General features: G+C 45.1%; 1 protein-coding gene across 2 annotated transcripts in view; it reads left to right on the top strand.

Moving 5' to 3' along the window:
* The window catches only part of ELOVL4 (ELOVL fatty acid elongase 4), a 35,696-nt gene extending 15,804 nt beyond the window's left edge, over positions 1–19,892 (top strand). For both annotated transcript variants that reach the window (XM_030195632.1, XM_030195631.1), the window contains exons 3-6: positions 2,685–2,765; positions 11,361–11,532; positions 13,793–13,920; positions 19,240–19,892. In XM_030195632.1, coding sequence (XP_030051492.1) covers positions 2,685–2,765; positions 11,361–11,532; positions 13,793–13,920; positions 19,240–19,518 — 660 coding nt within the window. In that variant the 3' untranslated portion in view covers positions 19,519–19,892. The remainder of the gene's footprint in view (positions 1–2,684; positions 2,766–11,360; positions 11,533–13,792; positions 13,921–19,239) is intronic.
* The last annotated feature ends 209 nt before the right edge of the window (positions 19,893–20,101 follow it).

Raw genomic sequence — 20,101 nt, 5'->3', positions numbered from 1 at the left:
TAAAAATCATGAAACTTATCCTTAAAAATAAAAGCTTCAAATTAAAAAAAAAAAAGTAGGACTTCAAAACCAAATGAATATAAAATCATACTTAATGAGACAGACAATAACTATTAGAATTAAGCATAACAGCAGTGAACCAACTCAAACAAAAATAAAACATATCATTTTGGTGCACAGTATCTATATTAACCTCAACAGTAATATAGGTGCTGTGATCCAAAATGATATGTTTTATTTTTGTTTGAGTTGGTTCACTGCTGTTATGCTTAATTCTAATAGTTATTGTCTGTCTCATTAAGTATGATTTTATTCATTTGGTTTTGAAGTCCTATATACGATATTTTTAAATTTGAAACTTTTAATTTTAAGGCCAGGTTTTATGATTTATATTATTTTTTAATTATTTATATGATTTTAATCTGATTGTTTGTACATTTAGTTTCTACCTCTGATTCAACCTTCAGCCAAAATGTGGCCATGTTGGGTGATTGTTTTTAAAAAACTACACACCTTTCTAGACTGCTGGTCTGCTTGTCTTTATACTACTTGAAAGGGTAACTTGCTATTTGTTCTTCATTTTTTAAACATGTAGCTTTATTCATCTTTTATAACGCTTTTTTTTAAAAAAACAATTTCATTTGGAATCGTCTGTGTATCACTAAATCTGTCGTGACATTGCAGACCTTTGGACGTTGTCTGTTTCTGTAACAACTAGGCGTTGAGCCCGTTAAAATGGGCTAGTATGGGGTTTTGGCAAGGCCCCCTCCCCGCTACCGCCCCCCCCTGGAGTCGCCACCACCACCCCTGCACCCGAGCCCTCTCTTCGGTATTGAACTTACATTGGCGAAACGCAGGCAGCACACAGATCAGCTGAGCTCCCGTCGGCCTTCCTTCTCTGCCTGTGTCCCGCCCTCGTGTGACGTAACGTTGGTGAGGGCGGGACACAGGCAAGGAAGAAAGGGTGACGGGAGCTCAGCTGATCTGCGTGCTGCCTGCGTTTCGCCAATGTAAGTTCAATACCGAAGAGAGTGCTCGGGCCGGGTGGAGGGGGGCAGTGGTGGCAGCGACCTCGGGGGGAGCGGTAGCGACGTCGGCGGCTTCGCGCAGTTTCCCTCTCTGTCCCGCCCCTGTCATCACGTATTGACGCGGGGGCGGGACAGAGAGGGAAGTCTCTACTGCGCATTTGCAAGTGAGTACGGTCACTCGCCATTTATATGTTTGACTAGCAGTTGAGCCCGTATTGGGTTTTTCCTTCCTTCCCCCTCCCTCCCCGCGGGGTCACCACCGCTACCGTCCCCCCCCCCCCCCCCCCGGAGTCGCCGCCATCCCTCCACCCGGCCCGGGCCCTTTCTCTCTCCGCTACTAAACTTACACATCCATTTGCCGGAACGCAGCACGCACATCAGCTGAGCTGCCGTCGGCCCTTCCTTCTCTGCCTGTGTCCCGCCCTCCTGTGACGTAACGTCAACGAGGGCGGGACACAGGCAGGGAAGGAAGGCCGATGGCAGCTCAGCTGATGTGCATGCTGCGTTCCGGCGAATGGATGTGTAAGTTTAGTAGCGGAGAGAGGGCCCGGGCCGGGTGTGTGTGTGGGGGGGGTAACAGTAGCGGTGACCTCGGGTGGGCGGGTGCGGTAACCTCGGCGGCGCAGTTTCCCTCTCTGTCCCGCCCTCATCATCACGTATTGACGCGTCGGCGGGACAGAGAGGGAAGTCTCTACTGCGCATTTGCGAGTGAGTTGGTCACTCGCCGTTTATATGTTTGATATGTTGACATTATGAAACATGACATCAATATGTAAATGAAAAGTAGCAGGTGCCCAGATCCTGTGCCATAGAACTTGAAAACCATGGTTGTAATTTAGCAAAACATGTCAAAAGTACAGTCTTCTATATTGATGCGTACACTATACTACTGTGTTTTTGAATTTTATAAATCCCCTTTAGTCATTGTCTCCACATGACGTGTTGGTGGCCTGAGATCCCCTAGGATTCCTCCTCGGAGGTGTACAGTGTGCCCTGGAGGTCCGAACCTGAATCTCTTTTGCTGTAGCACATCTGATCTTTGAAGCTAGCTGCAGAAGAAACATGTTAAATCCAAATTTCTGCGAAAATCCAAAATATTAATTTCAAGAATATTGTTTGTGAGCAGTATTCCTGAAATACAATTGTGTGTGTGGGACGAGGATGTCATTCTATTGAACAGAGAGCCTTAGGAAAGGTTATAGTGAAAGTGGAACTGTATGCTAACATGTGCTCACCATCCCAGGGCAGTCATGCTGTGTCCTTCCGTCAGTTTCCGTATTGAATAAGGAGGGAAAGCTGACTTCCTGTCCCACATTTAGTAGAACCTTCTGTTGGAGCTGTGTTAAAATAGTATGTTGTTCTTTTATATTTTCTTTTTCTAACATTGAAAAGTTGTGTGTTGTGAATATCTGCTAATAATGGAACAAAGCAGTGCTGCTTAAATACCTATATGTTCTGACAGTGTTGATTAAGTGATGCTGTTAAGTACTGCAGCTTTTTCACTTATGTGATAATAGATTACTACTACTATTTAGCATTTCTATAGCGCTACAAGGCATAAGCAGCGCTGCACAAACATAGAAGAAAGACAGTCCCTGCTCAAAGAGCTTACAATCTAATAGATACATTTAATATTGTGGTTGATTTTTTTTCCAGCTTTTCTTGGGAGCCAGAGCTGCAGGATACAGCTACATCTGCCAGACTGTGGATTATTCAGATAATGAGCATGAAGTCAGGGTGAGTCTTAACTTTTGAATAAGTTACTGCTGCTAAGGGGTAAGTGCGTGTGCATTTTACTGCAATGTATAAATTGTTTGCCTTCCGTGTGTTAAGAAATCAGAAGAGATGCTTATATACCTAAGATCAGTGCTTAACTAGTCGTGGACTGGTTTAGAGCAAGAGGCAAGCCCATTTAGGATAATTTTTAGAAGTTGAATCCCAAGTGTGTTTAGTTCATTGTCCTTAAATCGAAATACATCAAAACAAATGCGCTGAAGCATCAAGACAATGCCACTTATACCTGGCAAGTGAAAGCAAAGAAGAAAATGACTCTTTATAATCACAAATCCTTAAAATGCTACTGCCTGGTTTTGTCCAATATTATTGAAAATAAAGGCTAGAGTCACTAACAGGAGAAGGTATTAAATACCTCTCATGTGTTAAATTATTATTCCTTGTCATCAAGCAGATGAAGCCATTACATATGGGTTGTGTCCATCAACCAGCAGGGGGAGATGGAGAGCACTCAACTTTTCACAGTGCCTCATGGCCAGCCAGCTCCACTGCCTCTTCAGTATTCTCTATCTCCCCAAGCAGGGTGGCTGCAGCTTCTTCAAGCTCCATCAGAAATCTGCCTGGGGGTGGCTCCTGGCTTGCCAGTTGTTAGCCGGGGTGTTAGAGGCTATAGCAGCTTCACTTTGAAGGCACATAGGTTAGCCCTTTCCCTGCCTTACCCATGCCCCCGTGGATGTGGACATATTAGCTTGCTTTTCCCTGTCCTTTCCCACTCAGTGGATGCAGGCACATTGGTTCGCCTTTCCCTGCCTTTCCCACTCATCTGAGCCTCCGGAGTTCTTATTACCTCTGCTTTCCTCACAGCGTTAAAAAAAAAAAAAATGGAACAGAGGTTTTCCTTTGATTCTTCTATGGGACCGGAGCTGTGATACTCGGTCCGGTGAGGTAAGAGTGTTTTCTAACTCCTTCGGGGTGGGCCCGCGATCGGGGCGTTTTTGACGCGAAACCGCCATTTTGAATTTTCCCGCCGTTTTCGGCGATGGCTGCAGAGAATGTAAAGCGCTGTTCCCGGTGTGGCAAGCGCAAATCAGCAGCGGGGCTCTGTAAATCGTGCTGTACAGGTGCAAGAACCGGCCCGAGTATGGCGAGCGATGATTCTTCCTGCTCAGAGCTGGCAGCGGACGCCATTTTGAATTCTCTGCATGGCGCGGCCTCCGTAGAGACGGGGAGCCCTGAGCCCGGGGGGGGGGGACCTCCAATTGAGGCTATTCAGGGAGCGGCTAGCCCCAGGGATCTGGGTGCCCAGGGCGAGTTTTTCTCCCCTGATTTTGTGTTATTATTGCATAAAGCATACATGCTGAAAAGAACTCTCCCTCAAGGGTTGTCTGAGGCACCTTCTATTGTCGTCTCCCCCCCCCCCCCCCCCCCCCACCCGGTGGATTCTGGCCTGGGACTGTCCGCTGAGGCTATTTTCCCTGATAATTGGCATAAAGAAAAGCATAGAAGGGCTAATTCCCCTTCAGATTGTGGTGCACCTCCCCCCCCCCCCCCCCCCCCCCCCCCCCGTGGTCGGGCTGTGAGAATTCGGAGAGTTCTGGCAGGCCTTCGTGGTCTGAGGAGCCAGAGTCAGGTGCAGAATTACCACAGGATCTGGATGATCCCTCCACGGTGAGTATTTTCCACCGTGATGAGCTGCCAGCGCTTATTTCAGATTTTCTTACAGGTCCTCTCTATTGAAGATCCTGGGAGTGGCGTGGCCTCCTCTGGAAATCTGAGGATGGCAAGTACCAAAAAGCCTGCTCGAGCCTTTCCTTTGCATGACTCCATCCAAGAGCTTATTTCCGCTCAGTGGGCTGACCCCGAGGGACCTTTGAATGTTTCCAGGGCTATGGGGCAATTATACCCTCTTCGTGAGGAGCATTTGGCTCGCTTTGCAATGCCTAAAGTAGATGCCCTAGTCACTGCGGTGACAAAGAGAACTACCCTCCCTGTGGAAGGAGGAGTTGCCCTGAAGGATATACAAGACCGTAGGCTGGAAGCAGCACTTAAACGGTCCTTTGAAATTGCAGGTCTTACTGTTCGGGCGTCTGCATGCAGTTGTTATGCTGCTAGAGACTGCCTGGCGTGGTTGCAACAGGCAGTGGAACAGCCCAGAGATGGAGCAGAGCCCTTCTTGGATGTGGGGGGCGTTCTGCTGGGTTCACTTCTCGTGCCCGTTTTTCAGCAGAGGAACTCCTTTCGCTCGGACAAGCGTTCCGCAGCCACCGGCTCTAGGCCTGGAGTTCAGGGGCGACCCTCTCAATGATGGTGCGCCGGCCCCCTCCTCACTTTCTGTCATCGGAGGACATCTTTGCCGAGGAGTGGGCCAATATTTCCTCAGATCAGTGGGTTCTGGACCTGATCAGAGATGGCTACAGAATAGAATTCAACGCCCCAGTAAGAGATGTGTTTGTGGAGTCCCGATGCGGTTCTGCCGCCAAACGGGCGGCGGTAGTGGAGACTTTGCAAGGTCTGATTCAGTTAGGGGCCGTGTCCCCGGTACCTCCCGCCGAACACAGCTGCGGCCGATACTCCATCTACTTTGTGGTGCCGCGAAAAGGTGGGTCTTTTCGCCCTATTCTGGACTTAAAAGAGCTAAACAAGTCCTTAAGAGTGCGGCATTTCCACATGGAAACCCTGCGCTCCGTCATTGCTGCAGTACAGCCAGGAGAGTTTCTCACGTCTCTAGACCTGAAAGAAGCTTACTTGCACATACCAATTTGGCCCCCGCACCAGAAGTTTCTGAGGTTTGCGGTGTTGGGAAAACATTTCCAGTTCCGGGCCTTGCCTTTTGGCCTCGCTACAGCTCCCCGAACCTTTTCGAAGGTAATGGTGGTAGTAGCTGCTTTGCTCAGGCGAGAAGGTATCAGGGTTCACCCGTACCTAGACGACTGGCTCATCAGAGCAGACTCTGTAACAGAGAACTATCAAGCTACAGCCAGAGTGGTCTCAGTACTTCAATCTCTAGGCTGGGTCATCAATATGGCCAAAAGTCACCTGACCCCCTCGCAATCTCTAGAATATTTGGGGGCCAGGTTCGACACAGACTCGGGCTATGTATACCTACCCGAGCTAAGGCGGTGCAAGCTTCAGAATCAGATCCGTCTGCTCCTGAGGATGCCCCGCCCGCGAGCTTGGGACATTGTCCAGCTGCTGGGATCGATGACAGCCACATTGGAAGTGGTGCCCTGGGCGAGAGCGCACCTGAGATCTCTACAGTATTCCCTACTTCAAAGATGGTCTCCAGTTTCTCAGGATTATCAATGCAGACTTTCTTGGCTCCCTGCGGCCCGACTCAGCATGGAGTGGTGGCTCTCAGACAGCATGCTGCGGCGAGGAATGCTGCTGGTGCTCCCCGATTGGTGTCTAGTAGTGACAGATGCCAGCCTGAAGGGCTGGGGCGCACATGCCCAGGGTCTATGGACACCCGAGGATTCGGAGTGGTCCACCAACCGCCTGGAGTTGAAAGCGGTGTTTCAGGCGCTTCTGGCCTTTCAAGTGACCCTGGAAGGATTGGCTGTCAGAGTGATGTCGGACAACACGACAGCAGTGGCCTACATAAATCGACAAGGCGGCACTCAGTGCAGAGCACTGGCCGCGCAGGCCGAACAGATTTGCCACTGGGCCGAGCTGCATCTTCAGTTTCTGTCGGCAGCTCACTTTGCAGGTCAGAGCAACATGCAAGCCGATTATCTAAGCAGGCAGATCCAGCAGAATGGGAACTAGCAGACAAAGTATTCCTGCAGATATGTGCCAAATGGGGCAAGCCCGTGATGGATCTAATGGCGACAAGTTCAAATGCCAAAGTCCCGTGCTTCTTCAGCAGACGGAAAGATCCTCGCTCGGCAGGGTTGGATGCCTTGACTCAGCCCTGGCCTCCGGGCCTACTATATGTGTTCCCTCCGTGGCCCTTGATAGAGCGCGTGCTCCTGCGGATTCGGCTGCATCCAGGAGAAGTGGTCCTCATCGCCCCGGATTGGCCCAGGAGGCCTTGGTATGCGGACCTCCGACAGATGCTAGTGGAGGCTCCCCTTTCTTTACCTCTGGTACCGAACCTGTTGTCACAGGGCCCGGTAGCCATGGAGGATGCCTGCCGCTTTGGTCTTATGGCATGGCGATTGAGAGGGCGCAGTTGAGGGACAAAGGCTATTCAAACACAGTCATTTCCACTCTCCTGCAGGCCTGCAAGCATTCCACTTCCATGGCTTATGCCAGGATTTGGCGCCAGTTTGAGTATTGGTGTGCTTCAAAGCGATCACACCCATGCGGGCTCCTGTCTCGCCGATTCTGGACTTTTTGCAGGATGGTGTACAAATAGGCTTGGCCTATAATTCCCTGCGGGTGCAAGTGGCAGCATTGGCCTCCCTTTGTGGTAAGGTTGAAGGCGTGTCTTTAGCTGCTCATCCAGATGTGGCATGGTTTCTTAGTGGGGTGCTTCGGCTCCGGCCTTCCGTGCGCGCACCCTGTCTAGCTTGGAACCTGGGGCTAGTTTTGAAGGCCCTGCAGGCTTCTCCTTTTGAGCCGCTTCGGCGAGCATTGGAGAAAGATTTGACACTAAAGGCCGTTTTTCTTGTGGCCATTACTTCGGCGAGACGGGTGTCAGAGCTCCAGGCGCTGTCCTGTAGAGACCCATTTCTGCAATTCTCAGAGTCCGGGGTCACGGTTCGGACCGTGCCTTCCTTCATGTCTAAGGTGGTTTCAGTGTTTCACCTAAACCAGCCTATTTTCTTGCCCTCCTTTGATAAGGAGGAGTTTCCAGAATCTTTTGGACAGTTGTACCTGTTGTATGTGCGCAGGACTCTGCTGCAGTATCTGCGAGTTACTATCTCTTTCAGGATCTATGATCATCTGTTTGTTTTGCTATCAGGTCCTCGCAGAGGGTCTCCAGCGTCTAAAGCCACTATTGCCTGCTGGCTCAAAGAAACTCTTTTCAGCTTATCTGCTTGCCGGCCGGTCTCCGCCTGTAGCCTTTAAGGCGCATTCTACCAGAGCGATTTCTTCCTCTTGGGCTGAAACTGGAGCACTCTCATGTCAAGAGATATGCAGTGCAGCAACATGGGCTTCTAAGCTCTTTTTTGCCCGACATTACAGGCTGGATGTGGCTTCTAGGAGGGATGCGCGTTTTGGAGCACAAGTGCTAGCGCTTGGTGTGACCTTTTCCCACCCTATATAGGGATTGCTTTGTTACATCCCATACGTAATGGCTTCATCTGCTTGATGACAAGGAAGGGAAAATTAGGTTCTTACCTTGGTAATTTTCTTTCCTTTAGTCATAGCAGATGAAGCTATGAGCCCTCCCTGTATGATTGTCTGTATGCTGTGAATCTGTTTCAGGTTCTGTTCTTGTTTCCTGAAGTTCCTTCCTTGGGAGAAAGTTGGAAAACAGTCTTCAGGATTCATGTTCCCTTATAGGAGGATGAGTCCATTCCCTCCAGTTTACGTTTTGGAGGATGAGTTTATTCCCTCCAGGAGGATGTGTTCATTCCCTCCTTTTGAGTTCATGCCCTTGTTAAGGGGCCATCGTTCGCTGTGAGGAAAATTCATGTTATTCCCATTGCGGTTTGCCATACTGCTTTGGAAGCTTCAAATACTGAAGAGGCAGTGGAGCTGGCTGGCTGGCCGGCCATGAGGCACTGTGAAAAGTTGAGTGCTCTCTATCTCCCCCTGCTGGTTGATGGACACAACCCATACGTAATGGCTTCATCTGCTATCACTAAAGGAAAGAAAATTACCAAGATAAGAACCTAATTTTCCCTTTATTACTATTTGGCATTACGATTTCATATTAGATAAAAACAATGATACTATTTTATGTGTCTGCAGTGCTAACAGCACTAGACTCGATCAAAGCATTACCATTCTAAATTCCTTTTTGCAAGGCTTTATTATTACTATTTTTTTTACTTATTTTTTTTAAACATGCAAAGCAAAACCGTTGGTCCAGATCCTAACCTTGTAAATGGATCTTGAAATTGAAGTGGAGGAGTGGCCTAGTGGTTAGAGTGGTGGACTTTGGTCCTGGGGAACTGGGTTCGATTCCCACTGCAGGCACAGGCAGCTCCTTGTGACTCTGGGCAAGTCACTTAACCCTCCATTACAAATAAGTACCTGTGTATAATATGTAAGCCGCATTGAACCTGCTATGAGTGGGAAAGCGCGGGGTACAAATGTAAGAAAAATAAAAACTTCTTTTAAATGTTGATTTATTCTGCACATCATAGGAGCATAACAGCATAAACCGAGATGTAGAGAATCAGCTTTGAAGCAATATAACAGATATCTAAATAATGGAATCTACATCTTCCTTAGCGTTCCTCTGGACTGGTCCAGGAACTGACTGATGGGTTATGCACTCCTTCCAGCAGGTGGAGACTTGAGAACTTTGACTGTAGGAAGCCAATAAGAGTCCTGGCCATCTAGCCCTAGATTCAGTATTCTCAGTCTCCAGCAGGTGGAAGAAGGTGAACCCTTTAGTCTCTCCCTGTCTAGTTCAGCTATTAAAAAAAAAAGGGGGAGGGGGGTTAGTTGATGGTTTCTTCTGTGCTCCTGGTTTTTTTTTTTTTGTTTGGCTTTCTGTGGCTGAGTGCGGTGTACACTCCAGTCAGCCATGGGGTGTAACACCCGGAGGAACTGGGTCCCTCCCCCAAAGAATTCCTCCTGTAGCCCCCAGCGATTTTGTTTACAATTTGGGCTGGGGAGAGCTGAATGTCTCCGGCAGGAGAGTATTGCAGCTTTTGGAGAGGCAGCCCAGATTTAAAACAAAAAAAAAAAAAACTACAAAAGAGGACTCAAAGCGCGAACTGCAAAGCAGCTTTTCAGCGCGGTTTGTGTGGGGATTCCCTTGCACTTCAGTTCGGCAGCCGTTCGTTGTTAAAAAGACCCGCGGGGCAGTCCAATGGCTGAAAAGCTGCACAGATGTTCAGTGTGTCAGCATCGGGGGGGGGGGGGGGGGGGGTCGGAGCCTCTGGCGCTTGCAAATACTGTACTGCACTTGAAGCTTCAGGTTCAGCGGTGCCTGCTCCTTTGGTTCCCGTGGGTCCGGTCACGGCTGCTTCTCCTGCACCACTGGTTCACTCCGGAGAATATCGATATTGACAGTAAAAAATAATCAAGCCGAGTATATACCTTATGTGGGGTTGAATAAAAAGTATAGTCCCTCTCTTGGGGGTGAAGGATGTGCCCACATGTCCAGTACTCCCCGGTGTTTCAAAAGGAAGTTTATGCCCTTATGAATATGATCTCTCTTTCTGGGTCTTGGTGGGTTACAGTAAGGATTCCGCAGTTAAACTGAAGTCTCTTCCTAATATACATTCCATAGCGTTCCACAGATTGATCCAAAGACTTATGGGTTATGTCCCTCTGCCAGCAAGTGGAGATAGAGAGAATATAGTGAACCTCAGAAGTTCTCTCTAGCAGGTGGAGGATCATAACTCGCAGCTTTGTATTGATTTAGGCTCCTGGCCCATCTCCCAGCTTTGGAGAAGGGTACATCTGGTGGTGTCAGATCCCTTTCTTCCCTTACCCTGCCAGCCCCCCGGTGCTTGCCTGGGTTGTTTGCCCTGACATCTCTCTCTGCTTCTCTCTTCTGCCTCCAACCAACAAAAAAAGAGAAGTGCTGTTAAGCTTGTAAGCGTTTGAAAAAAGAAAACCCGGAGTTTGGAGCGCAGCTGTCTAGGGGGAGTTGGTGTCAGACAGGCTGAGCTGCGTTATGGCCACACCGTCTGAAACCACTAAGCACTGCTTCTCTTGTAGGAGCCAGAGGGCAGTGTTGGGAGCTTGTGCCGCTTGCGCCCAGGGTTCCACGAAAACCCTTCTGCTGTTGGACAATAGAGCGAGGCCTGAGTTGGGGGAGCTTGCGGAGATGTCAGAGCTGGTTTTGTCGGGCACCTCTGGTCTTTCATCTTCATGCCCTTTGGGGGATGCCATTTTTCCCTTCCCCATGTGTGGCAGCGGTTGCAGACATGCAGACGGAAGAAAATCATTTGCAGCTGGTTTTGCCGGGTGCCTCCGGCCTTTCATCTTCACACCCTTTGGCGGGCACCATTTTTTCTCAACCACCTCGTGCGGCCATGGTGGCAGATGCGCAGGCAGAGGAAAATCATTTGGAGAAGGCTCCTGCATCGGGGTGCCTAGGCTTGGAAGATGGAAGATTCTCCCTGTCTGAGTTCCTAAAGCTAGGCACCTAAAAAGTGGGCAGAGACAGGTTGAAGGAATGAAGTTAGGCACCTGATGCAGAATTCTAACGCTAGATGCCTAACTAAGGGGGTCTTTTACTAAAGCTTCGCTCGAGTTATCTGCAGCAGGACCCATTTAATTCCTTTGGGCCCTACTGCAGATAACCCCAGCTAAGCTTTAGTAAAAGACCCCCTTAGGTGTTTGAATCTAGGAAGATGAATAGCAGTTCTAAATTTTGATGTCTCTGGTTTAGGGACCTTAAAGTATCTCTTAAGTTTGGTTGATAGTTTTTTTTGTTTTTGAATATTGACTTCTAAACAGTTACATTTCTCCTTTTATGTTTCACATGGACTTGTTCTAGTTGTTTACTTTCTTCATTTACAGATAGCCTCTGCATTGTGGTGGTACTATATCTCAAAAGGAGTTGAGTACTTTGACACTGTATTTTTCATCCTGAGGAAAAAATTCCACCAGATCAGTTTTTTACATGTCTATCACCACTGTTCTATGTTTACCCTCTGGTGGATTGGCATAAAGTGGGTCGCAGGAGGTCAATGTGAGTACTCTTCTTCATTCTATTGTAATTAAAGATTAGTTGTTTGTGTGTTTTATCACATTGAACGTCTAGCCATGCTGGTAAAGGCTGTGCAGAAATGTCTTCTCTCAACTCTTTTGCCAGGATTTCCTGTCGTTCGCCATTTTTCTCTCTTTTTTTTTTCCCTTTCAGCTTTCTTCAAGTTATTTTCTGCCTCTGTCCAGATTTAATTCTTTCTTCCTCTCCAGTCCTCAAATGTCCTCATTTTACTGTGTTTACCTACAGCTTGTCACCTTTTTCCCTCACCTCAGCTCTCTTGCTTCATTTACTCTTATTTCCCCAGTATCTCACTAACTCTGTCTTCCCCCATCCAGCATTTGCCCTCTTTCTTCCCTCCCCCACAGTCTAGCATCTACATTCTTTTCCCTCTTCCATCAGGATCTGCCTTTTTTTTTTCTTTATCCCTCTTCCATTCAGCATCTGCAAATACCCAGGTTTAAAAAAAACCAAATGTGTTTACCCACCATAGGTGTGTGTATATATGCATGTATGTGTATATAGTGTGTGTGTGTGTGTGTGTATATATATATATATATATATATATATATATATATATATATATATATATATATATATATATGTTGCTTGCTTTGATTGTAACACAGAAAGGGTGGGTATATCAAATCCCTTCCTTCCCACTTCTATCCAGCATCTACGCATGTGCTCTCTTCACTTGCCAGGTTAAAATAAAAACACGTGTGTATACACACCACAGGTGTGTGTGTGTATGTGTATATATACACCCATTTCCCCCTTCTATCCAGCATCTGCCCTTCTCTCCCCCCTCTACTTTCATCCAGCATCTGACCCTCTCTCCCCTCCCCACTTTCATACAGTATGTCATCTACAATCTAATAGACAAAAAATAAAGTAATCAAATCAATTAATGTGTACAGGAAAGAGGCGAGTGGTTACAAGTGGTTACGAGTCAAAAGCTTCTAAATAAATTCTGTGTACAAAGTATCTAGACAGCAGATGTACAGATCAGTAGGATGCACAGCAGTCAAAACAAGTAAGGTCAGAAACAACACAGTTTATACCTAATTATTCAACCACCCTTAGGTTTGAATCAAGGTAAGGTATACACAAAAGTAGCACATATGAGTTTATCTTGTTGGGCAGACTGGATGGACCATGCAGGTCTTTTTCTGCCATCATCTACTATGTTACTATGTTACCTACTTTTACCCACCGCTGCTGCTTTCGCGAACCAGCAGCAAAGGTGTGCAGTCCACGGCCCACTTGGGCCACCAGGGAAATTTTACTGGGTGGAGGTAGGTAGCAGGTGCTGGGGAGTCTGACATGCTTGCTGTTTTTAAATGTGTGTCTTGTCAGTGTTTGAACTAATCCCCGTTTCATGCACTGATAGAAAGGGAGATGTTTTACTCTCAATACAGTAAACAGTTGCATGGTACCGCAACAGTGTACACTGTTTCTAACAACACACTTTTTTTTTAATGCTGAGGTCATCTTTTTTTTAAATATTACTTTAGATGAGTTTAAATTAGTTTCTGCTATATTAGTCATGGTATTGGGTGTTGTGCTGATTGTTTTTAATGCTGCCCAATGCTATTGGATTCATTTTTGATTTCTGAGATAGTTTGCATGTCATTGGTTCACTGAGAGTAAGGTTTGTTTGGTTGTCTTTTGTTACTGCATGCATTGGAAAACTGCAAGGAAGCTTAACTCGGTGCTCTAACGAGATGCTTAATGCATAGCGGCCTACGACATTAGTCACACCTGATTTGCCAGAGATGATTTATTAAATAACCGCATTCCGTTTCCAGAGCAGTGCTTGTGAAAACACTGATTAATCATGCTCCTTTGAAGTCTGTATTATTCATTGAGTTTGCATATATGGAATATAAAGGCAGTTCTGTAACGATGTGTGTGCCGTTATGTGTGCCTTACTATGTGCTATTCTAGAATGGCATGCATGTGTTATATTGCATGACTGCCAGGGTGGTATAGGTGGAGGCAGAGCTTGGGGAAGGGTATTGGTGGGACTGTCACTTAATCAATACTGTATGTTAAGTGTGTTGCATTCCACTTTGGCATTTACACCTGCCATTGATCTGGCATAAACGCCTCCATGTAGGTGCACCAGTGCAGGTTCACACTAGGGTTCTATAATAGAATCCAAGCACCCAGTTATAGTATTGCCCTCTATATGTTTATATAAAAAGTAATGCTGTAATGAAATTTTTTTGTTTCCAAACAGCCTTTTTTGGAGCTCACATGAATGCTTTTATTCATGTGGTCATGTACTTGTACTATGGATTAGCTTCTTGTGGACCTCAGCTTCAGAAGTACCTGTGGTGGAAGCGATACTTAACTATTTTACAACTGGTAAGTGAATAACAACTCAAATTTGTTGAGAGTTTCTGCTCCATAGATCTAATAATTTAGTCTGATAGTGTTCCGGCCAGTGCTGGTGATGGTCTGTCCCTCTCTCAGTGGGATGGATATTCCAGCCAATTTTGGTCTTGCTTTATCTTCTCCCCCTGCTTTTGGGTCCTTATTCCACTTTGTGCTACTTTAGCCCCCTCCCCCCCCTTTTTTTTTTTTTGAAAAGGTTAAGAAAACGGGTGATTGTAAGGCTTTGATAATTGTTTGCTACGATCTGGCCAAAACTCTATATTAATGAATCCTAGGAGAACAAAACTGATAATCCTTTCATGGTGGAAAGTTAAACATGACATAGAACTGCTTGCCATACTGCTTCCATTGTATGCAGATGTCTCTCATACATGTTGATTAGGGGTATTCTGGAACCTGACCTGTTAGGTGCCCCTTGAGAACTGGGGGTGAATACATTTTCTTTGTTCCAGTGGTTGCACTCTTGACTATTATCAGAATTTTGCCAGTGGTAATTTTTTTCTTTCTATGTTTTCTTGTTGTGATTTTGATCTCTAGGTGTGACACTTTACGTGATCCTTTGCATCTACCAACACAACAGTCTGCTCTTTCCTCTGCTACCACCTATATAACCCCTGTAAAGTCCAGTATTTTTCTAAAATATTATTCCTGACACTTTGATTTTCTCTTGGCTGAACTGCTTCAGTTCTCTGACCTCCCTCTATTTGAGCTTCATTTACTAATTCCTCCAGCACCACTGCCCACCTCACTCTTTCACACTGCACCTTTAATGTTCTCCTTACATTGGATCCCTTTCCTTCCTCGGTATCTATGCCCTCTGTACGCTAGTGTTACAGACTCACTTGTTCTTCTACTACTTTAATTTACTCTCCAATTTGCCTCCTAAGCAGGCACTAAAGATATGCATTTGTTTTTTAGATGAAGGGTAAAGGCAAGAAATGAGAGCATTTTCTGTTTGTATATTTCATGCCTGGGTCAGACACCATGAGGGTCCTGTGCTTTCAACTATAACAGACCCCTTTCCCTTCAGGTTGAGCTCCATAAAATCAGAAATCGCCAAGGCTTGGAGAACAAGCCTGAGGTATTTCCTGCAGATGAAAAGTAGATCTGGTCTCTAGATACGAGACAGGAGATGGACTGGGATGCAGGAACACCATGTTGAGACCCAACAGGACAGCCTTACTGAACAGTACCACCACCAAAACAGCAGGCAGAAGAATGGTCAAAAAGCAGGCTCAGGTAGGGCTTTAAGAGCAGGTTCATATGCAAAAGGCAGGCAAGGGTCCAATACTGAGGATCACCAAAAGTACAATATTTAGGAACTCTCACAAATGAGGTGGTCAAAAATGAGTGCAGCCTAAAACTCAGCAGTGTCAAAGAGTAATTCATCACCTACCAATTTGTTTTCTCTTTAAGTCTTGCTGAGGACCTTCACTTGGTGATCTATTGTATAACATCTACACCATATCTTAGCAAGGCCACATTACAATTGAAGTATGTTAATTCTCACAAGTGGGTGACGCTGACCTGCGTCACACGGTCCGGAATTTACAAAAGTCTAGGAGCTTTGTGGAGCATGAGACTTTTAGAGTTATAGGGATCTAGAGAATGTAACAATTGGATGTCATCTGCGTATACATAGGATATGAAACCTAAAGATTGGGCCAGGTGAAGAAAGGTGCCGTGAAAATATTGAATAATGCAAGAGACAAAATAGAACCCTGTGGTACCCCTGAGTGCAGCAGAAAAGGTGTTGATGTGTCAGTGTGAAAATGAACAGTGTAAATTTGGTTGGAAAGATAAGATTGGAAACAATCTAGACTCATAATTCCTATCTGAAATAGGCTATCCAATAAAATGCTATGATCTACCAAGTTGAAAGCCACTGATAAGATCCAGAGACATCATAATCACAGGGCTATTATTAACTAATTGTTGGGTATGTAGGTAGTCACCCCCAATAGAGCGGTCTTAGTACTATGATGTGCATGAAATCTTGTATGGTTTGGATAAAGGGTGTTAGTTTTAATCAGAAAATCTTGAAGCTGGGTATAAATAATTCTCTCTATAACCTTTATGTGAAATGGCAGATTAGCAATTGGTCAGTAATTACTGCTCTCTGGGTGGTTTAGAATTGTCTTTAGAATTGTCTTTCACTTTGAGTCTGATAGCTGCAAGTTTCCATTCATCTAGATCAACCCTGGATGAAAAAGTCGAAGAAATCATTTGTGGAACATAGGGACTAACTTGACTATAGAATTGTTTAAAAGAGAAGAGGGTACGGGATCATGTGGAGCTGTAGTAAGATTCATGCCTGAGATTATAGTACCCAAGTGGGAAGCTGATGGGATATTAAACATTGAGGTAATACTTAAAGATATCAAAGTTTGTGTATGTAATGACATTTGTACTGTATTTGTGGCAGATGATAGTCTGTCTAGCAAAGAGGAAATTTTCTTATGAAAGTAATCTGCAAGATCTTGACTTGAAGGTAGATTAATATTTGTCTCTCTTGATGGTAGGTGGTCAATGTCGTTATAGTTTGATATAACACAGCAGTATTAGGGGCGTTAGTGATTTTAGTAGTATAATACGTTTTTTTAGCGTTTTACAAAGCAGCTTTATAGGATCATGCAGTGTCTTTTTTATAGTTCACTAAAGAGGTAGAAGAGGATCAGTGTCTCCAATTTCGTTCAGCCTGTCTAAGTTGACATTTTAGTAGGTGAAGTGTCTGCATAAACCACGGTTCACTACATCGTTTTGTACCCCTTGAGGAGAATGTATTAATTGGAGCTAAAGTGGGGATCTGAAGTGACATACTGAGCATTGTGAGGGTGGAAGAATAAAAAACGGAGGATAGGAGAAGGGAGACATAGACAGTCTGTCTCTCTATAAGTATTTCAAAAAACTGAGTTTTAAAACTTTTGACTCTCTGGGTCTGGACAGCCTGCATACTCAAGTCAGAGACGAAAGGAACCAAAAAATGCAGGCAGGTTAGATTGCCTGCTTGCTTCTGCTTGTAATTATTAGTTATCCTTTTTATATTGCAACCAGGAATACACAGTGCTGTACAGACATATATTGTGTTAGAGTTTCTGCTCCATAGATCTAATAATTTAGTCTGATAGTGTTCCGGCCAGTGCTGGTGATGGTCTGTCCCTCTCTCAGTGGGATGGATATTCCAGCCACTTTTGGGATTGCTTTATCTTCTCTCCCTGCTTTTGGGTCCTTATTCCACTTTCTGTGCTACTTTAGCCCCCCCCCCCCCCTTTTTTTTTGTTTTGGTTCTGTAGGATTTTCATTCCATTCTTGATGTCTTTGAGTGCTGTTGCTTTTCTGGTAGATGCTACTCGCCAGCAAGTATGATTAAAAATGAATGGAAAATGTTGGGTTTAGTAATGATCCAAATAATTCAGAGTCTGAAGATGAACCAGACTGAAAAATTTAGCTGTGCACATCTTTAGCAGGCACCTTTGGGCATTTTGGCCGCTTAAGCCCTTTCTCTGGAATAACCTCTCTTCCTCCCCTCCCCCCCCCCCCAAAAAAAAAAAAAAAAACCAAATTAATATCTAATCTCTCTGCATTTCTTCTTTCCTTGTTATTTCATTTTTCTCTCTAATATTATTTTATTTGGCATTATTTCTTTATAAGCTTCCCTGGTTAAAGTTCCGTATTAAAAATGAAATTTTAGATATGGAGGAGCTGTTTAATTATGCAAACACACATACAATAGTGGCATGACATCTTGCATTTATATTCAGTCTGCACCGAATTCAGATAACCATGTGTGTTTTCAAAAGACTGTGTCAAAGAAGCTTTAGCACAAAGCATGTGGCCATTTGGATTATGGTAACCTCTTCATTACTTAATCCATCCTTAAGCTAGGTTTGCATTAAACTGAAAAAAGTATATATAAGAAGTGATCTGTAAGTAAAAATAGAGTCAGAATCATAAGCAGATAGTAATATAGGTAAAATGTCAAAAAATACAATTTTGTTTGTACAGTGTTTTAATTATTAAGATGCTAAGAAGTCTTATGCATGTGTTGACTAAATAGCACTGCACAAACCTTGCTCTGGGTTTGACAGGTTACACGTTTTGGGATCAGTATTCAGGGGGACTTATGGGTAGGAATGACACTCCTACCTGGCTAAGTCATTTTCAGTGTCGTCATCCAAATAGTGCAGCTGAAAATCAGTCAGACTGCCTCATTGTTAGGTAGGTAGTGCTGGGGCAGAGCCTAGGTGGATCTGGGAGTTGTCTGGTTAGGGGGTGATATTCAGCCTGCTAACTAGGCAACTGCCTGGACAACGTTAGGACAGCCAAAAGGCAGTAACTTTATCCCGTTACTTAGATGGTACCTGTATAGGTATCACTAGTACCTGGTTAAGTCATGCCGGCCAAGATGTTCTTGGATATTCAGCACTGGTTGGTATCCAGAAACCAGCACTGAATATGTGGGTATAAAATATCCATGGTTACTAGCATTTTAAATTTAAATAAAACAAACAAAAAAAACCTGACTCTAATTTAACTAGAGCCCTAGCAGAAATGAAGTCACTCATAGCTTGGTCTGTCTGGCCTACACAGGAAATCTCTGTGGTTTACTAAAGGGTCCTTTTTTGGTCTTTTAACAAAGACAGTAGAATGCAAAGGAGGGATCCAAAAAAGACACTTGTGGATAAGGAGCTTTGCAGGTGGTGGTGCTTTGTAGCTGGCAAGTGGGATCTATCTTAAACCAGTGGCGTAGCCACAGGTGGGCCTGGGTGGGCCAGGGCCCACCCACTTAGGGCTCAGGCCCACCCAACAGCAGCACTTGTTTAGCGGTAGCTGGTGGAGATCCCAAGCTCTGCCAGCTGAAGACTTTCCCCTGATAGTAAAAAAATTCTACTCTCCACAGTACTGGCACCTGCGCATGCTCAGTTTTTAGCGCATGCCTGCTGCAGACTGCCAAGGTGGAAAGAAGCATATTCCTGCCAGCTGAGAGATTTTTTTGGTGGTGGGGGGGGGGGGGGGAGAGCATTTGGTGCCCACCCACTTCTTAACTAGGCCCAGCCAAAATCTGTTGTCTTGCTACGCCCCTGTCTTAAACTGTGTAGACAGGAAAATGGGGCACACTGGATGGGCTGGTTGGTCTGTCATTTACTATATTTTGTTACTTCGTATAAATGTATTCATTTTCCTGGGTCAAGTTTTTTTTTTTGGCAATGTCGTCTTTTGCTAGGAAAGCAGATAAATATGGCTTTCTTCTACCCATTTTACAAATACAATCTGCATGTTCTCTTTCAGGTTCAGTTCCATGTTACTATTGGTCACACAGCTCTGTCTTTGTACATCGACTGCCCGTTCCCAAAATGGATGCATTGGGCTCTAATCGTTTATGCTATCACGTTCATTGTTCTCTTTGCGAACTTCTACTACCGGACATACAGGGATCCTAAAAGACCTGCTAAGACTGGAAAAATAGCATCGAATGGGGTAATTGCAAATGGAGTGAACAAAGCAGAGAACAAACCGGTGATAGAAAATGGAAGAAAAAAGAGGAAGGGGAAAGCAAAAAGGGAATAATTTAACAAGCCCTTGTACATGGTAGAACCTCTATTTTGGTAAAATACTGTAAAGGTTCTGGAGGCTACTGAAGATTTAGGACATAGTGATACTTTCCGTATTGGTATCAATTTCTAGCATTTTTGAAAGCTCAACAAAGAAACACTTTGAAGTTGTTTTTTACTATAATTTTAAAACTATTTAAGATCTGGTGGGTTGTACTGTAACCTTTTTAGACTGCTGGTGTTTTGTGAATATAAGGGACTTTCACGGTAAGTGAACTCTAATCAGCAATCCAAAGGTCAAAATTACAAATAATGTGGTCTTTTTACTAAGGTGCGCCGAAATGTTGACTGCACTGGTGTAGATGCATGTGTTGGATGCGTGCAGGTCGATTTTTCAGCGCACCTGCAAAAAAAGGCTTTTTTTTTTTTTTAGCCTAAAATGGATGTGCAGCAAAATTAAAATTGGCACGCATCCATTTTGGGCCTGAGACCTTACCGCCACCCATTGACCTAGCTGTAAAGTCTCACGCATTAACCGGGCGGTAATCGTCTGCGCGTACAATGCTGATTACCGCCTGGTTATCACTGCGCGCCAAAAA

Source organism: Microcaecilia unicolor, chromosome 3 (assembly GCF_901765095.1).
Source record: "Microcaecilia unicolor chromosome 3, aMicUni1.1, whole genome shotgun sequence".
NCBI lineage: Eukaryota > Metazoa > Chordata > Amphibia > Gymnophiona > Siphonopidae > Microcaecilia > Microcaecilia unicolor.
Note: the sequence above shows the minus strand (reverse complement) of the source record. Positions and strands in the feature narration are given on the sequence as shown.